The 18666-nt window shown below is 34.0% G+C and overlaps 2 protein-coding genes across 4 annotated transcripts; one reads left to right on the top strand and one right to left on the bottom strand.

The window, feature by feature from the left end:
* Positions 1-374: 374 nt before the first annotated feature.
* On the top strand, positions 375-4315 carry LOC111405232 (probable auxin efflux carrier component 1c). 3 transcript variants are annotated; one of them, XM_023034034.1, is made up of 7 exons: positions 375-696; positions 822-2007; positions 2087-2327; positions 2459-2544; positions 3660-3817; positions 3907-3983; positions 4061-4315. In XM_023034034.1, exons 2-7 carry the CDS (start codon positions 840-842, stop codon positions 4125-4127), a joined length of 1797 nt encoding a protein of 598 aa, XP_022889802.1. In that variant the 5' UTR covers positions 375-696; positions 822-839; the 3' UTR covers positions 4128-4315. The 3 variants fall into 3 exon arrangements, with proteins under 3 accessions (XP_022889802.1, XP_022889801.1, XP_022889803.1); XM_023034033.1 differs by having other exon boundaries at positions 375-2007; XM_023034035.1 differs by having other exon boundaries at positions 375-2007; positions 4081-4315.
* Positions 4316-6240: 1925 nt separating this feature from the next.
* On the bottom strand, positions 6241-11053 carry LOC111405233 (phosphoethanolamine N-methyltransferase 1-like). Its single transcript, XM_023034036.1, has 12 exons — positions 10841-11053; positions 10654-10769; positions 9816-9953; positions 9606-9743; positions 8748-8891; positions 8120-8230; positions 7881-8022; positions 7362-7642; positions 7086-7247; positions 6943-6996; positions 6588-6662; positions 6241-6491 (listed from the first exon to the last, which is right to left on the bottom strand). The coding sequence occupies exons 1-12, from the start codon at positions 10854-10856 to the stop codon at positions 6393-6395; spliced, it is 1476 nt and encodes a 491-aa protein (XP_022889804.1). The 5' UTR covers positions 10857-11053; the 3' UTR covers positions 6241-6392.
* Positions 11054-18666: the final 7613 nt, after the last annotated feature.

Here is an 18666-nt window from a genome sequence, read left to right on the forward strand (position 1 = left end):
GTCGTCGGAGATGATAGCCATCTCTGGTGGAGTGGTGGAGGAAATGTGGTGTAATGGGGTGATAGGATGAGGTAGATGGCATGGATGGAAATAATTAATGAATATTAAATTATAATTTAATATTTAATAAATTCATTTACCACCTGATTTTTGAAATATTTGATTGAGTTTGTTATTTATAAAATGTGATCTTTAAAACTATGAATTATTTGGTCTTTCCATAAAATTGGGTAAGACGTGTAATTTTCACTAAGAATAATGATCCATACAATACAAGCCCATCAACAGCCCACGAGCGAAAAAGCGAATCCAAGAAAGTTTATGCAAAAAGAATCCATCGCCTTAAAAAGGTCTCCAAACAATTACTCCATAACTCTTTACCTCATACCATATTGCTTTTCCCTTAACTTTAGACAAACCAGTCATCCATGGAAGAATGAGCCATTTACCAAATTCCAGCAATTTATTTCTAATTATAAGTAAAAACTCTCTCTCTAATTCTTTCAAATCCAAACAGAGCTGAAAACAAAGCCCACTCACGCCACTCCTACCTCTTTGCTTCGGGGACTGCAAGTGCAAGTTTGCTCGCGACTCTCAAAGCAGCATTCTGTATCTGTATAGCCAAAAAATATATACTATTTCTGCCTTTCTGAATATGCATACAACTCAACCACTCACAACCCCATAAACCAATACGTATGTTCTTTTCCTCCTCCATTTCCTTATACATATCAATCTTCAGAACCTTTTTCTTTTGTTCAAATTTCATTAGGTTTTGATCAGCTAATTTTGTTTGTTTTATCCTTTGTCTATCTGGGCAGCTCGAGAAATCAGAAAAAATGATAACCTTATCAGATTTCTATCATGTAATGACTGCAGTGGTTCCACTGTATGTAGCTATGATATTAGCCTACGGTTCTGTCAAGTGGTGGAAGATTTTCACTCCAGATCAATGTTCAGGAATCAACCGTTTTGTTGCACTTTTTGCAGTCCCTCTTCTTTCGTTTCATTTCATTGCAATGAACAATCCTTATGAAATGAACTTTAGGTTCATTGCTGCAGACACACTCCAAAAACTCATTGTTCTTGCAGTTTTAGCTGTATGGGCTAATGTTAGCAAAAGGGGTTGTTTGGAATGGACTATTACACTTTTTTCCCTATCCACTTTGCCAAACACTCTTGTTATGGGTATCCCTCTGTTGAAGGGAATGTATGGGGAGGATTCCGGGAGTTTAATGGTTCAAATAGTTGTACTTCAGTGCATTATTTGGTATACTTTGATGCTCTTCATGTTTGAATACAGAGGTGCAAAATTGCTTATATCTGAGCAGTTCCCAGATACTGCTGGCTCAATAGTCTCAATCCATGTTGATTCTGATATCATGTCATTGGATGGTAGGCAGCCTTTGGAGACTGAGGCAGAAGTTAAAGAAGATGGGAAGCTTCATGTTACTGTACGAAAATCAAATGCATCAAGATCAGATATTTTCCCAAGAAGATCAGTGGGCTATTCATCAAACACTCCAAGACCATCAAATTTAACCAATGCAGAAATTTACTCTTTGCAATCTTCAAGAAACCCAACTCCAAGAGGCTCCAGTTTCAATCATACAGATTTTTACTCCATGATGGGAGGTGCCCGGAACTCAAACTTTGGTGCAAATGATGTTTATGGACTTCCATCTTCAAGAGGGCCAACTCCAAGACCTTCAAATTATGAGGAGGAAACTGGGAATAATGCTAATAAGTCAAGATTTTACCATGGAAATACACAGTATCCAGCTCCAAACCCAGGTATGTTTTCGCCTAACAACGGGTCAAAACCCGTTGGAGCAAATGGAGGCAAGAAACCTAATGGACAGCAAGAAGGTGGTAAGGATCTTCATATGTTTGTTTGGAGCTCAAGTGCCTCTCCAGTTTCAGATGTTTTTGGTGGCCATGATTATGGAGCATTAGACCAAATTACTAATGCTAAAGAAGTTAGAGTTCCTGTATCTCCTGGCAAAGGTAGAATCCTTATTGGGTTTTCTTGCTTCCAATGCCAATTTTTATTTTTTAATAATCGGCTCGTATTTTTTATTTTCAGTTGAGGGTCAAAGAGATTATAGTCAAGAAGAATACTTGGGGAGAGATGAATTCAGCTTTGGAAATAGGGATGTTAACAATCCTGAAGGTGGTAAATCTGGAGATAGCAACAAAGTGAAAGTCATGCCCCCCACAAGTGTAATGACAAGGCTAATTCTGATTATGGTCTGGAGGAAACTCATCAGAAATCCCAATACTTATTCAAGTTTAATTGGCCTCACATGGTCCCTCATTTCATTCAGGTCCATCCCATTACCACATTTTTTTACAAATCTCGACTTTTTTTTTTTAACAATTTAAGTTTTTAGACGAGTTTTAATGAAGATTTTCTTGGCTAATGGTCTTGTGGGATGTTCTTAATTTTTGTTTGCAGGTGGCATGTTGAAATGCCTGCTATAATAGCAAAGTCCATTTCTATACTGTCTGATGCAGGACTTGGCATGGCCATGTTTAGTCTTGGTGAGTACTCCATTAAAAACATTCTCTGTTTAATATAATCATTAAATCTAACTTTAGATTATTAAATTGGTGTCAAATAAAAGAGCATGCTAAAAGCAAAGGAAACCAACAGTATGGTCATCATAACATGTTTCTTTCTTTATTCATCTTTCCTTCTGTCAATGGTATTTATGTGTACAAATATATGCATGAACACAGGTAAAAATGAGATAGTTGCACAACTGATCCTCTCCTTATTGCAATTGCATAATCAATCTCTCTAGTAACCAAAACCTTTCAAATTTCTTCTAAATTGTCATATGACCATCACATGCCCAACTTAAGAAATAAGATTTCGTTTTCTAAAATTGGACAATTCCTTAGAAATTTTGAAGTAGGACATTTTTTCCTATTGTCACATAACAATTTAACGAAGCTTAAGCCCATTTAGTGACTTAAAGATTAAGCCCCCGTCTGATTCATATTTTTTGGCCACAAAAATAAAAAATGTGACCGTTATTCATCATATCATGTCACCATATTTCACTTTCTATCTCTTATGTGAATCCCGTAACGACTATATTTTTCATTCTCATTCTTTCAAAAATGAAAAACAAACGGGGCCTAAGTACATGATTGATAAAACTTAAATTGTAATTTAAGTCGTTCAAACATACTTTTTATTCATACGTTGATTCAGCTACAAAATTAAAATATAAGTCAAAATCAACAATTAAATTAAACACACATTTCATGGGATTCTAATTTTTCAATCATACATTCCTTCAACTATTATCAAAAATTTACTGAAAATATGTTTTTTTTATCTAAATCAAACAGTTTATCAATTTGCTCAGAGATGATGAAGGGGAACTAAGCCTCGGTTTGTGTGTTTTTATTATTCTCCTTCAATTTTACATTTGTAAAATCTATAAGTACTATTTATTTATCAATTATTCGTTAGTTTTTCTTAAAAAGTAATATTTAAGACAAGAAAATAAAAACGCAGAAGTAGGCTAAAAGTGGGGGTGATAATGAAAGATGTTTGAAAATGTCTGGTGTGGTGGTGACTGACAGAAAGGGATGTGTTGGGTGGACGATTTCATTATTAGCGATGATGAAAATTGACATGACAGGTCTTTTCATGGCATTGCAACCGAGGATCATAGCATGTGGAAACTCCGTAGCAGCTTTTTCCATGGCCGTTAGATTCCTTACTGGTCCAGCTGTTATGGCTGCTGCTTCCATTGCTGTTGGCCTCCGTGGCGTTCTCCTGCGCATAGCCATTGTTCAGGTTTCATTCCTTTCAAAAAATTCATAGCACTTTTCCAAACATGTTTTTAACATGTCTATTGTTCTTTGACGTGCCAAACAAATAAACAGGCAGCTCTACCGCAAGGAATTGTCCCCTTCGTCTTTGCCAAGGAGTACAATGTGCACCCGGACATTCTTAGTACTGGGTAAGTTAATTTTAAGAATAAACTTGTTAACTCTCATTTTTCGTGTTAAATGTGTGACACATCGATTTTAATAACAGGGTTATATTTGGAATGTTAGTTGCTTTGCCGATAACACTCGTCTACTATATTTTGTTGGGACTATGAGAAGGGCAGTAGAAGATTAGAGCATCAAACATATGAAGTTGGGATCGCCAAACAAAGAGAAGAAACGGAATTCATTGGCCCCTTTCTGTTAATTTGTCTTCTCTGTCTAGTAATATTGTAAAATCTATTTGGTACTTTGTAGTGAATTTTCAGAAAAGAAATATGATATTCGCTATTCAAGAATCCCACTCGATTATTTTGGAGACAATATGTTGGTGCTGCTCAGGCAAGCATGCATCACATCGCTATTCAAGAATCCCACTCGAATCCAACCGATTGAAAATATGGTCACCATTCAATAGGCATGCGTTTGTCAGTAATTTATTCTGCAAAAACTTTCCTTTGCTCCACGATTGTTTTTATGAAAAACTAGCTAGATGCCTATCCATTCTGCACCCTATCCAGATAAAAGTCTTGTTACGTGGGCTACATTGTATTGCATAAAACTAGATACAATAAATGGCAATTTTTTTTTATCACTTTTTTAATTATTCGAATCTTGACAATTTTTGAGGGCATTCTTAATTCTAGCACTGCCTTATACAATTCTCGCTACTGAACTCACACATGGTTACATTTTAGTAATTTGAACTTGAAACGGATTGTAATCGTTGGTTATATCAAAATTGAAATTCTACTTGATGTATGGTTATCAAAAATTGGGATTTTAACTACCACTACAAAAGTATATCATGTGAGAAATGGAAATTTTTGCTGGTAATCGAGTATGTCGACAATTTTATTTAATTGTTGATGTTTTTGTTGGTAATTGAGTCAAATACCTCGCACTACATAGACGACTAACTTTCATTCATATATCTACGCATCAATTTTATAGATAATTTATCGATAACATTGCAAACATTAGTTAGGCACAGATGGTAGCCATTCAAAATCAAAATAATAAAAATAATAGTAACTTACAAAAAAAATACCAATCAAATGTACAAAATATTTATTCGATCATGAGGAGGGTGACATGATTGAACTAGAAGATAGTGGCATCATTTCTTGAGCGGGATATGACGATTTGGACTTTGACGATAGAACGTGCTCTTGCAACCAACAAGATAGTGGCATCATTTCTTGTGCGGAATATGTCGAATTGGACTTGATGGTGACCCTCCAACTCGTACATAGAAAGGGATCCCATATACAAGGGCGGAGTTTGGAGACAGCACTCTATTTCACACTGATAACTCGACTTGAATTGTCCTTGACGAAAGTCTTAAAGTCTTGAGTTATCCTTTATTTAAGTCTCTAGTTATATATAAGAAGCAAATGACTTATGTACTAATTACATACATGAATCATCAGGAGAGAAGTATTACTTATCACCAATGACTTATTTTTTCAAAAAAATTCTCGAAAACACTCTCTATTTATTTACTCACCAACAATCTACATTACAAACCGAGCCAAAGAAATGTGCAAAAAGGGGAAGAAGGCAGACAGGGACATTATTGTCATTTACTAGATGAGTGCATGTTTAGAGAGATTTGAACTATAATACATTCGTTGGGTCGGCCGTTTAGGAGACAGATGTTTGTGGGTTCATCTTCATCATGTCGTGTCGTTATTTGGTCCCTCACACGCGCACATGCACACAAACTCCGCACATTTCTTTAGGCGTGGCACGTGCATCTTCACATTCCTACAATTCCTTATTCGAATATTTATCTACGAAAAAAAGAATAGAAATCTCTATAAATGCCCTTTTTCTTTTTGGGATATACGCTGATAACCCAAATAATTCCGTACTAATTATACGTAGCAGTAGGAATAGTATTAAAGAATAAGAACAAGTTGAAATGATTTGTTCGTTGCAATCTATATAACATTCGTATGAATTGATCAAAGTAGCTTAAGTATTATAATTTTTTGCTTGAATTATATGGGATGAAAGTTCGAGACTTTGGTTCGACTTTCGGCAAATGCCACTTCAAAAGTAAGGAATATCAGTTTCAATTTGATCGTGTCAATTTATAACAAGTTTACGCACATGAGAATGAAATGTGATTGATTAATAACCTATGTAGAAATATGAGAATAAAATGCTTTTCACCAATTGGTATTTGCAATGTCACATTTATGGAAAAAGAAAACGAAAGCCTTTCAACAATCACATGATACACAAAGCTAATATTAACTTTTATTACATAGCCAAATGGTCCAACTCCAACTTTATTATACAAAAAGTTCAATAATTCATCCCCATTCAATTACATAAACCACAATGAGGACATTAAGAATTCCCAAAATATATCATTTTTTGTGAGCAATGAACAAACCCCACCTCTGCTCACCAGAGGAACTTCTAATCAGCTTAGACTTCCAACCTCCAACTATTTCATTATAGTCTTCCTGTAAATAACACATTACAAGAAAATCATAAATTTGAGAAAAATGGAACAATATTAGAAATAACTGTTGCATAATAGACAATTATGAAGCACTAACTTCAGAGAAATCCTGGATGAATGCTGCCTTATCCTTCTCCAAGGTAGCTAATTCCTTCTCAAGAACTTTTATGAACTGAAATACGAGAAAATGCAATACATAGGTGGAACTAGTATGTAAAAGAAGTTAGTGTTAGAATTCATTATCTAAAAACTTAAACTTTTAGACAAAATGGTTCAGCACGGTACTAGAAAGTACCGAGTTCTAGTCTTGCCACTACTCATTAGTGAAAATTTTTTGCACGTATCATAAATTTGAGGGGTGCGTTGAAGACTAAAGTTAAATGAATAAACACGTCTCCTCTTAAAAGTTTATGCTTTTAATTGTGGTGATTCAATAGTTAGTCATCAAGAACCTGATCAGTTCGATCCTCAGCAATGACTTCATCAAATCCAGCATCCCTAAGCATCTACAGTTGCCCAAAGAAATAAGATTGATTAGGTACAACGAAAATACTGGGGAGGAGAGTGTTTGGAGTTAATTTATATGAAAGTATACCTGGCCATAAGTTTGGATGTCATGTAGATCATATCCCCTCTGTTTAATATACAGTTCAAAGTCTATTGAGGGAGATTTAGAGCTTTTACAGTAATCACTTATAAGGACTCTGCCTCCAGGCTTCAGCCACTTGTAGAAGGATTTAAATAAAGCAGGTTTGTCCTTAAAACAACAAAAAAGGAGAAGAAAAGAAAGCGACATGTTTGAGTATTGTAACAAAAAATCGAAGCAATTAAGTGAGACATTTAAAACTAATTGAAAGAAGCCGAAAACTACTTGTATGTGAAGAATAGTGTCGCGACTATAGATAACGTCAAATGTGGCATCAGGATATGTTTTCTTTGTGCAGTCAGCAACCTCAAATTCGACAGCACATTTGAGACCAATAGCACGTTCAAGTGCGAAGGAAATCATATTGATGGAGAGATCGATGCCAACAACATGAACACCATACTCTTCAGCCATGTAGAAGTCACCACCTCCAATACCACTCCCTACATCTAGGACTTTTTGCCCCGGTTTGAGATCCAATTTAGTGACGAATTCTCTCGTAGTATCTGGGAAAACAAAATGCAGATCAAAATAAAAAATCCGCAAAGAATAAGAATCATCCCCTACCATTACAGATACATGTACATGTATGCTCTTATTGTGGTTGACTAAATTTCAATAAATAAATAGTCCGGTCTCCAACAGGTGGTTCAACATGGTAGCAGGACTGACATGTATATACATTTTCTTCTACACAATCCATAAAAATAATGATGCAAGATAACGTTCATTCATGTGGCATACCAATCCCTCCAGTGCTCACAAACCCTCGTCCAAAGACGCGTTCATAGCGTAAAATGCCTTTACTTTTATACTGGACAGTATCCAGGAACCGCTGGAATCCCCTGTCATCCTCTGAACTAACTTTCTGCCATATCCAGCAAATCTGCACTACCAAACAGAGTAAATGCATGGTATGGTTTCTCAAATCAGTGATAACTAAAGATGGTAACAAATGTGAAAAGAATCCAGCAAAATGTTACCTGATTCTGGATCTTTTTGTTCGTTACATAAGCTCCAATGCATTTGCAACTAACAAGGGCTAGTTCATATGAACTTCCAGAACTGTCGTAGACTTGACTTTCTTTGAAGACCTAAAGTTCAATACAAGAGAAAAGGAAAGTTAAGCTAAAGCAAAAGATTTTGCATACTGCAAGAATTAATAATTATAAGAAACTGGCAGACAGGTGATGTTTCCTACAATAACTCTCAGTCAATTTTTAAATACACGTATGCAATAATTACGCTGAAATTGGTAAATATAAGCTATCTTTTTTAATATGGACTGCTTATTTGTTATAGAACAAAGTTGGCAAAAAAATGAATGAAGTCTGTTTCAGTAGAGGTCAACAAAATTTCCTAACAATCCCGTGGACTTTCCACCACTAAGTGACAGTAACACCAAGTTCCACTTGTTCATTATTCTGCATTTCCTAACAAATTGATTTCAGGTAAAAAAATTGACAAAGAATTGTCATGGTTAGGTATATAGCTCGGTGAAAATTAATATACAGAACATGACACATTCAAGACAGAGTTAATATCATTCAGATATGTCTGCTCAAGAAGCATTAAAGTTGTGCCCAAAAAAAATGATGAATAGATAGAAACCTTTGTATAGAATCTGGGCTCACGGTAATGGGTCGGATTATTCTTTCGCTTGTGGTCTCCAGATTGATGGAAACATGACTCCCTAAAAAATATATAGCCACCAACTTTTAGCCATTTGATCATTCTCTCTACAAGACTTTCCACCTGCAGGCAGAAGAAAAGGTCAACATTAACTTAACAGGAGAACAACATAATTTGATCTTCCAATGGAAACACTGAACAGCAAACTAATCCTTAATCCCAATAAATTTAGAATCACTGGCTACTTGAATCTATCTTAGCTGGTTCATTGTTAGATCTACTGGCTATAGAAAAACAGTAGTCTTGATAACTACACTACGTCTTATGTATTGGAGTCTCTCTCCTACTTTTGACATGTTCTACCGAGATTGCCTCACTCTTACGAAGGAGAGCGTCTTTAGATCCACACAAAACTTTTTCAACCAAGTATGTCATCCTTAACTTATACTCTGTCAACACTAATTCTACTTGTTGAAATATATTCTCGTGTTATTATCCATTTTAACACAACCACGTGTCTATCTTAATGTCCTCATTTCCACTATGTTCACCTTATGGATACTTAGCTTCCATTTAACAAATTTATAAAGAGGAATGGTAGTGATGCCAAGAAATGTTTGAATAATAATGAGCAGTAGTGATGAATGTGATTGAAACTGATGTTTGACTTTGTCAAACTATTTATAAATTTGTTGGTCAAATGAAGGCCAGTTAACAGCCTAACTCTCAAATTAATTATGCATACTTCGATTCGTGTTATGCCTAACAATTGAGCAAGCTGATTCTATGCAAAATGGGGAAGCATCGGTTACGATTAAAAAGAAAGGGAAAGATAACCTCTGTGTCAGAAAGATACATCAGTAGCCAATTTGAAAATATCAAGTCCACTGATTCTTCTGAAAATTTCAAGTCTGGCGATGCCACATCAGCACACATGAACTTGACATTTTTATAATGTCCATTCATACTTTGGTTCTGCATATCAGGAACTTCCATTCAATATAAGAACTAAAAGATGCAATCTCAAAAGTGGATAGTTCTACAAACCTTGTTTATTACACTTTCAATGAAGTCCAGAGCTACAAGTTGGCTAGCCCTTTTAGCTAATTCACCAGTGAAACGGCCAATACCAGCTCCCAGTTCCAGAACTGATTTCCCTTCATATGGTGGGAGCAGAGAGATGACCTGGTGGATTATAGTTGCAAGTAAATTACTTATATTTAAAGTAATTCAGTATAGTGTGTTAATTAGTGGTAACTTTTGTTTACTTCAAAGTAAGGAAAAGTTATTCTATTCAAACAATTTGGAAAGAAAAAATTGTAAAAGATAAATGAAACGTGCTCTAAATAACTCAACTGAAAGTAGAAGAGAGAACAAAGCATAAGATGAAACTAAGATCAGAAAAGAAAACGAAATACATGTAACAAATCTTGATGAGAAAAAAGGTTATTAAACGTCATTTCATATCATTAACAGGCACCTCATATCAGTATGCAGCAATTAACTGAAATGGACCCAATAAACTAAAGAGTCCAGAAGTAAACCAATCAGTCAAAAATGAGAATATTCACTGAAATGGACCCAAAGTAAAGAAAAAAATTGAAATAGGAAACCTTGCAAATAATGATTTAAACTTGTTTTGATGTGAAACCATATCACAATCAAAAAAAGAGCTGGTTCTGATGTAATCCATGTCAGTAAAATCCAAAACCAAAGACAAAATTTAACTGAAAAGGGGACAGTAACGTGTCATTATGCAAATGTTGAAAGAAAGAATTGATAATGAAAGAAAACTCATATTATGAAAGGTAAAATAATTCAACCTACAAACTAAAAACAAGCGATAAAGAAAACCAAAAAGTCCGTTAGTTTATGAGAAATATACCTCAGGTCTCTCTTCTTTGTCAATATCAGAGGCTTTTGAGTCGAGCATCATAGCCTCCACAGAAAGGTCTGCGGAATGCTTGATCCAGTAATTCTTCTGAAGCTCACGTTCTTCTTCTGCACATAACAAATCATCATTAAAACATGCAATGAAAACAGTAAAAAGATGGAACAAAAAAATATTAGACCTTGAATGGCAGCCATTGTAAAATTAAAAATCCTCAACAGCAATGCGAGATCCAGAAAACGTCCTCGATCTTCGATTATGGGCTCCTCCTCTTTGTTGCATTAGAGCTTATAGAAGTGCATGGTATTTATAGAAAGAGAAAGGGCAATAATGCATTATCAGAGACACAAGAAAGAGAAGGAATCCATTTTTGCTCATGGCATTAACAGCAGCACGTCCGAAGAAGAGAAGTACTACATTGCATAATAGAAACAAGAGGTGGGGCCGCGGTAAGGCGGTGCAGGCTGCACGAATCTGATTAGTACCAATGGGCCAATGCCACGTTAAACAGTTAAATTTTCAGTAGATTTTGATAGATATTAGAGTGAGTTTGATCACGAGTATGGAATTTTTACGGAAAGAAAATAAATTTTTAGACAATTGAATTACTTAAAACTTATGTATATGAAAATTATTAATTAAATGTGTTTGATTGATTTAGCTTTCAACCTAGAAAATATTATATTTGTTCATTTACTGGTGGGTAGATGAGAGAGGATATTATTCGGAAAATAAAATGCTACTTTTCCTAAAAAAAATATTTTCCTTGATTTTGATAAAAATATGGTCACATGACCAAAAGTAAAAAAATATTTTCCATGAAAAAACGTCAATCAAACGATACAAAAGTAGAAATTTTGGTGGAAAACACATTTTGAGAAAAAATATTAACAATCAAATACATCCTTAATGAAATGTATCATCGAAAAATTAATAAGATATGGATCATAAGAAATGTGTAATTAAAATTAATTATTAACTTTAACTTAATTTTTTATAATTTTTTTTTTTTTTTTTTTTTTTTTTTTTTTTTTTTTTTTTTTTTTAAAAAAAAAAAAAGGGGGGGTTTTTTTTTTTTTTTTTTTTTTTTTTTTTTTTTGGTTAGATAGACAAAATAAGAAGGGGTGTAATTTTTGTTTTTCTTTTGTGTTGGAAATGTTGCAGCGTCTGTCCCTATTGTATAAATTTTGTTGTGTGGATTTCATATCGTCCAAATGAAGACTTTTGGTCTTTAGTCTTTCATTGTTGTTGCATCTTTCTCATCATAAAACTTGGTTACTAGCCATATTCAATGGTTAACGAGTAATGTTTGAATTACATAATGGACACTATAATAATGTCCATAATATTCAAGTGGCGCCGGTCCCACATGCGCCCCCCAATAAAGGGGCGCCACTTGGACATTATGAACACTATTATGGTGTCCACTGTGTTCAAAAAGAATAATCCATGGTTAACGCCCCCGAAGTACCACTATTTAGGTTTCATTTTCTTTTACTTAAATTTTATGCAAATAATTTTTATAATAAAAGATCAAGAAAAATATTTTCTTTCTATATTGACGACGGATTAAATGGAAACCATTCATTAAGATTATGTAAAGGGGTGATCAAATTGTTCCCTTTTAAAAAATAGAGACCAACTTGCAACAATGTCCTTAAATTGGGGAAAATTTAGCAATTTTTCTTTTGAAGTTTGCAATAGCCTTTGTTTGATCTCATTATTTTCAAAATACATTTTTCTCCATCTTCTTTTCAACAAAACATTATTTAATAAAATAATATTACATTTTTCATCTCCTTATGTTTTTCTTGCGCGAGAGGGTGGAGGAGCCATGTTTATTAATGCTAAATTAATTGTAAGTAGTGGGTCACAAGAAATATAAGTGAGTTCTAAAAAAATATTTTGATTTGATCAAATTATAATCAATTATAAGCACAGACAAATCCGAGTTTAAAATTTTAATAGAGAACGTAGAGATGCAGCAATTTAGCATATGTTGGATCCCGATTATTTGAGAAAAGTGGATGGGGCCACTGAAGCATAAATGACATTCAATCATATTACTTGTACAATGTATTTTACAACTTGATTTACAATGTATGACTTGGTAAACATTACATCCATCTATTTGAAAAACTGTTTTTAAAATCAATGGTCAGGATTTTTTCATCACACATATTGTCAATCAAGTTGTGCAAATACATTGTACAACATTTGCTTGTCATTTAAATAATGACAATGTTAAAAAAAAAAAAATATTTACATCCACCCATCAATTAATTGTTGTTTGATTCCCAAAATTACTACCAATATCACTTTGCCGATGCCCTTCGTAGGGGAATATCACTCTTTGAATTCAAGGAAAAAGTTATGATTAAATAAATATATTCTTTGATTCACATGAGTTTAGCGTTGTTGTTTTTCAGCTTATTTTAATTTGTGAAACATTTTACAAATATTTAATAGCAAAAATATACAAAAACAAATAAATATTTAATGCACGGTTTCAAGATGACTGCATATATTATAATAGAAAATGAAAAGAGATATAAATAATGCAACTCTGTTTTTTAATCATAGCCTGAAAATATAGGGACAATATAATACTTAAATGGAATATATGTCCTGATTCATGTGATCTGTAGTTTCGTACGTTTTATTATTTATTTTTTGTCTTTTGAAATCAAAATTTAATATTTTTCAATAATTATTTATTTTCTCTCTCATAGAATTAATATTTTTCTATTTATTTTTGTTTGATTCCTTTTTGTTTATTTAACACACAAATATCAAAAATTATGTTAAGAATATATATATAGCAATTATTGACTTTAAACAAAAAAAACTCATATCCCCACTCCACATCGCACGTTGAGAACACGGGTTAACATATAAAGGTAGGGATCATGTTACACTTACAAATATTTTTACAAAATCATTTACTCATTACTCATAATAGAAGGTGGGGACCATGATTTGATATTTTTTGAATTCACGTGGGAGCCGCTTGTTTTTTAGAGTAAGTAACCCATTTTATACACATTTGTTCGTACATATATATTTATCTATAAATGTAGATAAGAAGGTGACTTGCATGTGTCCATAGTTGGGTCACACATAATTTTTAGTTTAACGAAAATTTTACTAAAAATTAATTAAGAATAAAAAAAAACTAAACTCGATAGCAGATAGACAATTAGATATTAGGAATGAAGGCTTCTATACTCCATGGCAATATTTAAATATGTTCATTGAATTGTTAGTACAAACTCCACTCCTTTTTAACCATAAGCAAGTTGAGTAAAAGTTTATATGTTGTCAAATAAATGAAAAAAAATTTGCCTCCCAGAGCACAGCTCAATTGGTGGATCAATCAATATTTGTCTTGCTTCCAGCGATAGGGTGGAGGTTCGAATTTTGGTGGGAACCTGCGGCCAGATTTATTTGGTATAGAGCAATCACTTTGGAGGAGGATCACTTGTGCGCAGAAGTGTACAGGCGGTGGGGGGAACCTGTGATCCAGTTGAGGCATAACCCGCGATATACCCCCTCCAAGGTTCTAGGGACAAGAATCTTTAGGGTCTAGAATTTAGTCTAGTGTAAGCCAAGATACCTGGATATAAAAAAAAAATAATAATAATAATAAATGAAAAATGAAAATGACGGGTGAAGATCTATATATAAATAAATAAGAAGTTAAAATTTTAAACTATGGGGGATGGGGCCGTAAATAGACCAATAGAAAATGGTACGTCACTAGCATTATATCATTGGTACCATTAGCAGTGAGAATCATAGAAGTGGCCCGTCGAAATATCGTAAAGGTGAAAGGACGATGCTAAAATAATGTTAAAACTACCCCACGGGAATCAGCCTGAATATTTTGTAGGTCTCCAGTCTATGCAATAATTGAGTAACATTTAGTTAGCACGGGTTTGACCTCTATTTTTGACTAAAAATGATTTTTGGAATAGCATATTGAAGCACAATATATTTTTAAAAATAAGAAAAATTTTGATTTTTTTTATGTTATTTTATTGAAGAATATGTGATTAAAAAGAAGAGAGGAAGAAATTTATTTTCGAAACAATGAGCATCAAACCAAGGCTCAATCTTTTTTTCATTTTCTTTAAGAATTAGATTTTTTTTAAAAAACATACAATTTATAAATTAAGTCAATGTCAAATATTAATTTCAATAGTGCATTCACAATTAATACTCATTATTATCCACATATTTGGTGAAATTCACTATTATTTTTACTTTATAAATTTGTCAAATGGAAGGCTACTGTATTTTGATCACGAAGATTGTAAAACAATATTCAGATCTCATTTAATATTAAAATATCATGTAAACTAATATCAGGTTATAATTAATTAGCATGAATACTAAACATAAAGTATATTCATTTAATTAATATTGGAGATACTTAGCGCCTGTTTGGTATATATTAAAATTAAAGTAAATAATATGAAAATTCAAAATTAAGGTATATTTTTAATTAATTAAAAATATTTATTAAATAAAGATAATAAAATCACAGTTAAACGATTAATGATCACAGATTCATAATTATATGTCACAAATTATTTCGTGATCACAAATCAAAAAATTTATAGGTTAGATTATTTCTAGGTCACAAATCATTCAAATTACAGGTCAAATTTTATCTGTCACATAAGTCACAAATAATTTTTTAGTCACAGATACCTAATTTTTGGTTACAAATCAACGAAATAATGGGCCACAAACGCCAAAATAGTCGGTTACAAATTCCAAATTGTTGGTTACACATTCCAAGCAACTCCACCATCGGTCCCGATCCAACACCAATCTTGGTCCTAAATCACCACCACCCAATCGCAGCTTGCACTACATCACCGCATCTCCAGACCCTATCTCGATCCCATTCTATCACAATACTTGGTTACAAACACTATCCACCTTCGCCACAACACCATCACAACCACCGCCAACAACAACAACAACACCACCGCCGCATGAATACCACCATCGCTACCCACCAACCACCACACTAAGCCAAGCCGACTACCAGTCACGCACCTGCTCCCCTTCAACATACCAACAATACTACACCACCACTACTGCAACCTTACCGCCATAGTAGCACCACTACCACCAACAAAACACACCCCAAATTTACTCCACAACCACCACAAAATCAAATTCACAGCTACCACCCCAAAACCATGTCCCAAAATAAACGACTGAAAACCACCCTAAAACCATAGCTGAGCATAGATGTGTGCGAGGCTCAAAAGCGACAGTCAGATCAAGGTGTGTAAAACGAATGACAGCACACTACTCACAGCGCTGCTACTTGCAATGGTTGGTGGTGATGTCGCTGTGCAGACGATCATGGTAACATTGCTGCGCCGGAGATCCTCTTCCAATGGCGGCGCCGCTATTGTTGAGAGAGGAAAAATTAGGGAGACGAGAAGATATGTGACTGCGAGAGAGAGAGAGAGAGAGAGAGAGAGAGAGAGAGAATTGGGAAAACAATCACCTGCACCATCAACTATTGCCACTGTGAGTTCACGGTAGTCTTCAACGATGGGCAGCGGTGCCAGAGGTGTGGAGAGAGTAAGTAGAGAAGATGAGTGAAAATGAAAATTTTAGGGTTTGGAATTTGAATGGATAAGATGGGTACCTGATTTATGATTAAACAAACTTATTATTTGATTTTTGAATTGTAATTTTGAAATGCCTGGCTTTATATAATTTCCACTTCTGGGCTTTGGACTTGTTATTGAGCAATCGCAAATCCAATTATCAGAGCTTTATTCCAGCCCAACAAAGGACTTACAAGGATTCGACTTGAACTCAACTATTTTTCCCAATTACAATCGAGGTAAATAATTAGAATGCAATGCATTGCTAAAATTTTGGACAAACCTAAACCTAGTAAATAGGTTTTCGCCTGATAAGTAGAATTGGCGATTGTTTGGTGGCTCTTTTCTTCTATTGGTTCGAGGTGGAGTGATTTTGAGTCAAACTTGAAATCGAAACCAACTTGATTGGATAAATTTCAACTTAAATCAACCTGATCCAACCGTTGAAACCAAACCATACCAAATCAAACCATATCAGATTGGGCCGATTTGGTTTGATTTATCGATTTCGACATTAGTACGAGTTAAATTAAATAAAATAATATATATAAATGTGTATATCAATAATATAAATAACGTAAATGGTATATGGTCGATTTTTCTAAACTCATCCCATATATCCGATGGTTATCGACAAACAATTACACCAAAATGAATAGTAAGACTACTATCTAAATTTAAAGTTACATCAAACACTTGTTCTCCTTACTTTCTTTTCTTTTGATATTTGGAGTTTTGGTAGAAAGAGCATAGACGATAAACAAATTATTAGAGAAAACAATTATATTTATGATTTTATGATTTTTATTTTATTAAGTTAAAAAAGATGAATTTCAAAATAAAAAATGTACTAGCGAGTAGGTTTAGAGTTGGTTGTTTAAACCGAAAACAATCCAATCCGACTCTTTGATACTTAAAATTAATCAAATCAAATTAATTTTTTGGTTCAAACCAACTCGAATCGATTTGATTTGTTGATTTTGGTTGATTTTTCGATTTGTTTGCTCATCTCTAGTTATACAGTGAATGGGAGGAGAAGCTACATAGGATGACCATGAAATTCCAGCAATAATTGTTGGAAAAAAATTTAAAAAATCATCAGCCATCATTTTTATCTCGAGGCTTAAAGCCAGACTCAAAAACAGGTTGACGTGGCCTGTTGAGTAAAAAAAAAAGAAAAATCCTTGGAAAGTTTCGAACTTCAATTAAAATCACACACACAAAATCTGAGACTCCCACCATCCCACGACCTTTGTCCTCTGTCTCTCTCCGAAAGTCCCCAAATCAAATCCACTGAATCGATCTACCCTAAACCACAAACCCAAAGCGAAATCACCCACATTCCAAACCCTAAGCACAACCAAGCAGTTCTTCGGCCGCACTTCCAGTAGGGGTAACACTACGCCGCACTTTCGTCTTGGGTTTTGTTGTCACTATTGAAAAATGATTTCATTTTAATTTTTCATAATCCCAACTATGAAGAATCTCTCTCCTTGTCGTTAGAATTTTAAATTTGTAGCCTATTGAGTTATAGCTTCTTGATGAACAGGTGTTGAATCGTTTGACATTGATATGGAGCAACAAAAAGTGACGGTGAAAGGCAATGTCCAGCTAGAGGCAGTTCTGCAGACTGTTTCAAAGACTGGGAAGGCGACTTCTTTCTGGGAAGCACTCCTTGGAGATGTTGCTTAATATACTCATTTGCTACACTGGATAAATAGAATGTTTGTTGAGGAACTCGATTTAATAACCGCAAGAAAAACAGTGTGTGGGAGTATTTGGCAAGGGGGAGTTGTGTTTCATTTTTGATAATGTATCCACAGTTCCGCCTTGTAGATAAGAAGTCATTACTAGATTAACTTTTGATGTTCTCAGCAAACTGATTTGGTTATCTGTTGTTGAATGTGTTGTATTTCATTAGCTTATGGGAGGACTTTCAGTTTCACTTTTGATTAGCTTATGAGAGCACTTCCAGCTCTGAGCAAAACTGTTGTCTTTTATTTGCCCCTTTGTTTTTTACTAATATTTCAGTTTTGAAGTTTTGAATGTCACCACAAGAATAATTTGGTTTATCCACACAAGTTAACTATTCCACTATGTTTACATAATACCATATAGCAACTAATAGATAACAAACATGCCTTGCAATGAATTTTTTTGGATGAAAACCCTATTGGAATTTTTCCTATGAACACCACTAAATTTACATAATACAATATAGCAAAAAATAGATAACATGGAACAACAAAGTATTGAAAGCATCAAGATAAGAAGTTCAAAGTGTTTAGCAGAAATTGCTTCATAAAATAATGAAGTAGTCGACGGAAAATTTAACAAGCTGGCAAAACAAGAACCACACTCCTACAAT

The sequence above is a fragment of the Olea europaea genome, chromosome 12, assembly GCF_002742605.1.
Source record: "Olea europaea var. sylvestris chromosome 12, O_europaea_v1, whole genome shotgun sequence".
In the NCBI taxonomy this organism is placed as follows: domain Eukaryota; kingdom Viridiplantae; phylum Streptophyta; class Magnoliopsida; order Lamiales; family Oleaceae; genus Olea; species Olea europaea.

Excerpts from the sequence above, each read along its gene's own strand:
- LOC111405232 (XM_023034033.1), top strand. The coding sequence starts at position 840 with ATGATAACCTTATCAGATTTCTATCATGTAATGACTGCAGTGGTTCCA. Across the intron at positions 3,818-3,906 it reads TGCGCATAGCCATTGTTCAG|GCAGCTCTACCGCAAGGAAT; the intron begins GTTTCATTCCTT and ends ACAAATAAACAG. Across the intron at positions 3,984-4,060 it reads CCGGACATTCTTAGTACTGG|GGTTATATTTGGAATGTTAG; the intron begins GTAAGTTAATTT and ends TTTTAATAACAG.
- LOC111405233 (XM_023034036.1), bottom strand. Across the intron at positions 9,744-9,815 it reads TTGAAAGTGTAATAAACAAG|AACCAAAGTATGAATGGACA; the intron begins GTTTGTAGAACT and ends CCTGATATGCAG. Across the intron at positions 7,643-7,880 it reads TGTGAGCACTGGAGGGATTG|ATACTACGAGAGAATTCGTC; the intron begins GTATGCCACATG and ends TTGTTTTCCCAG.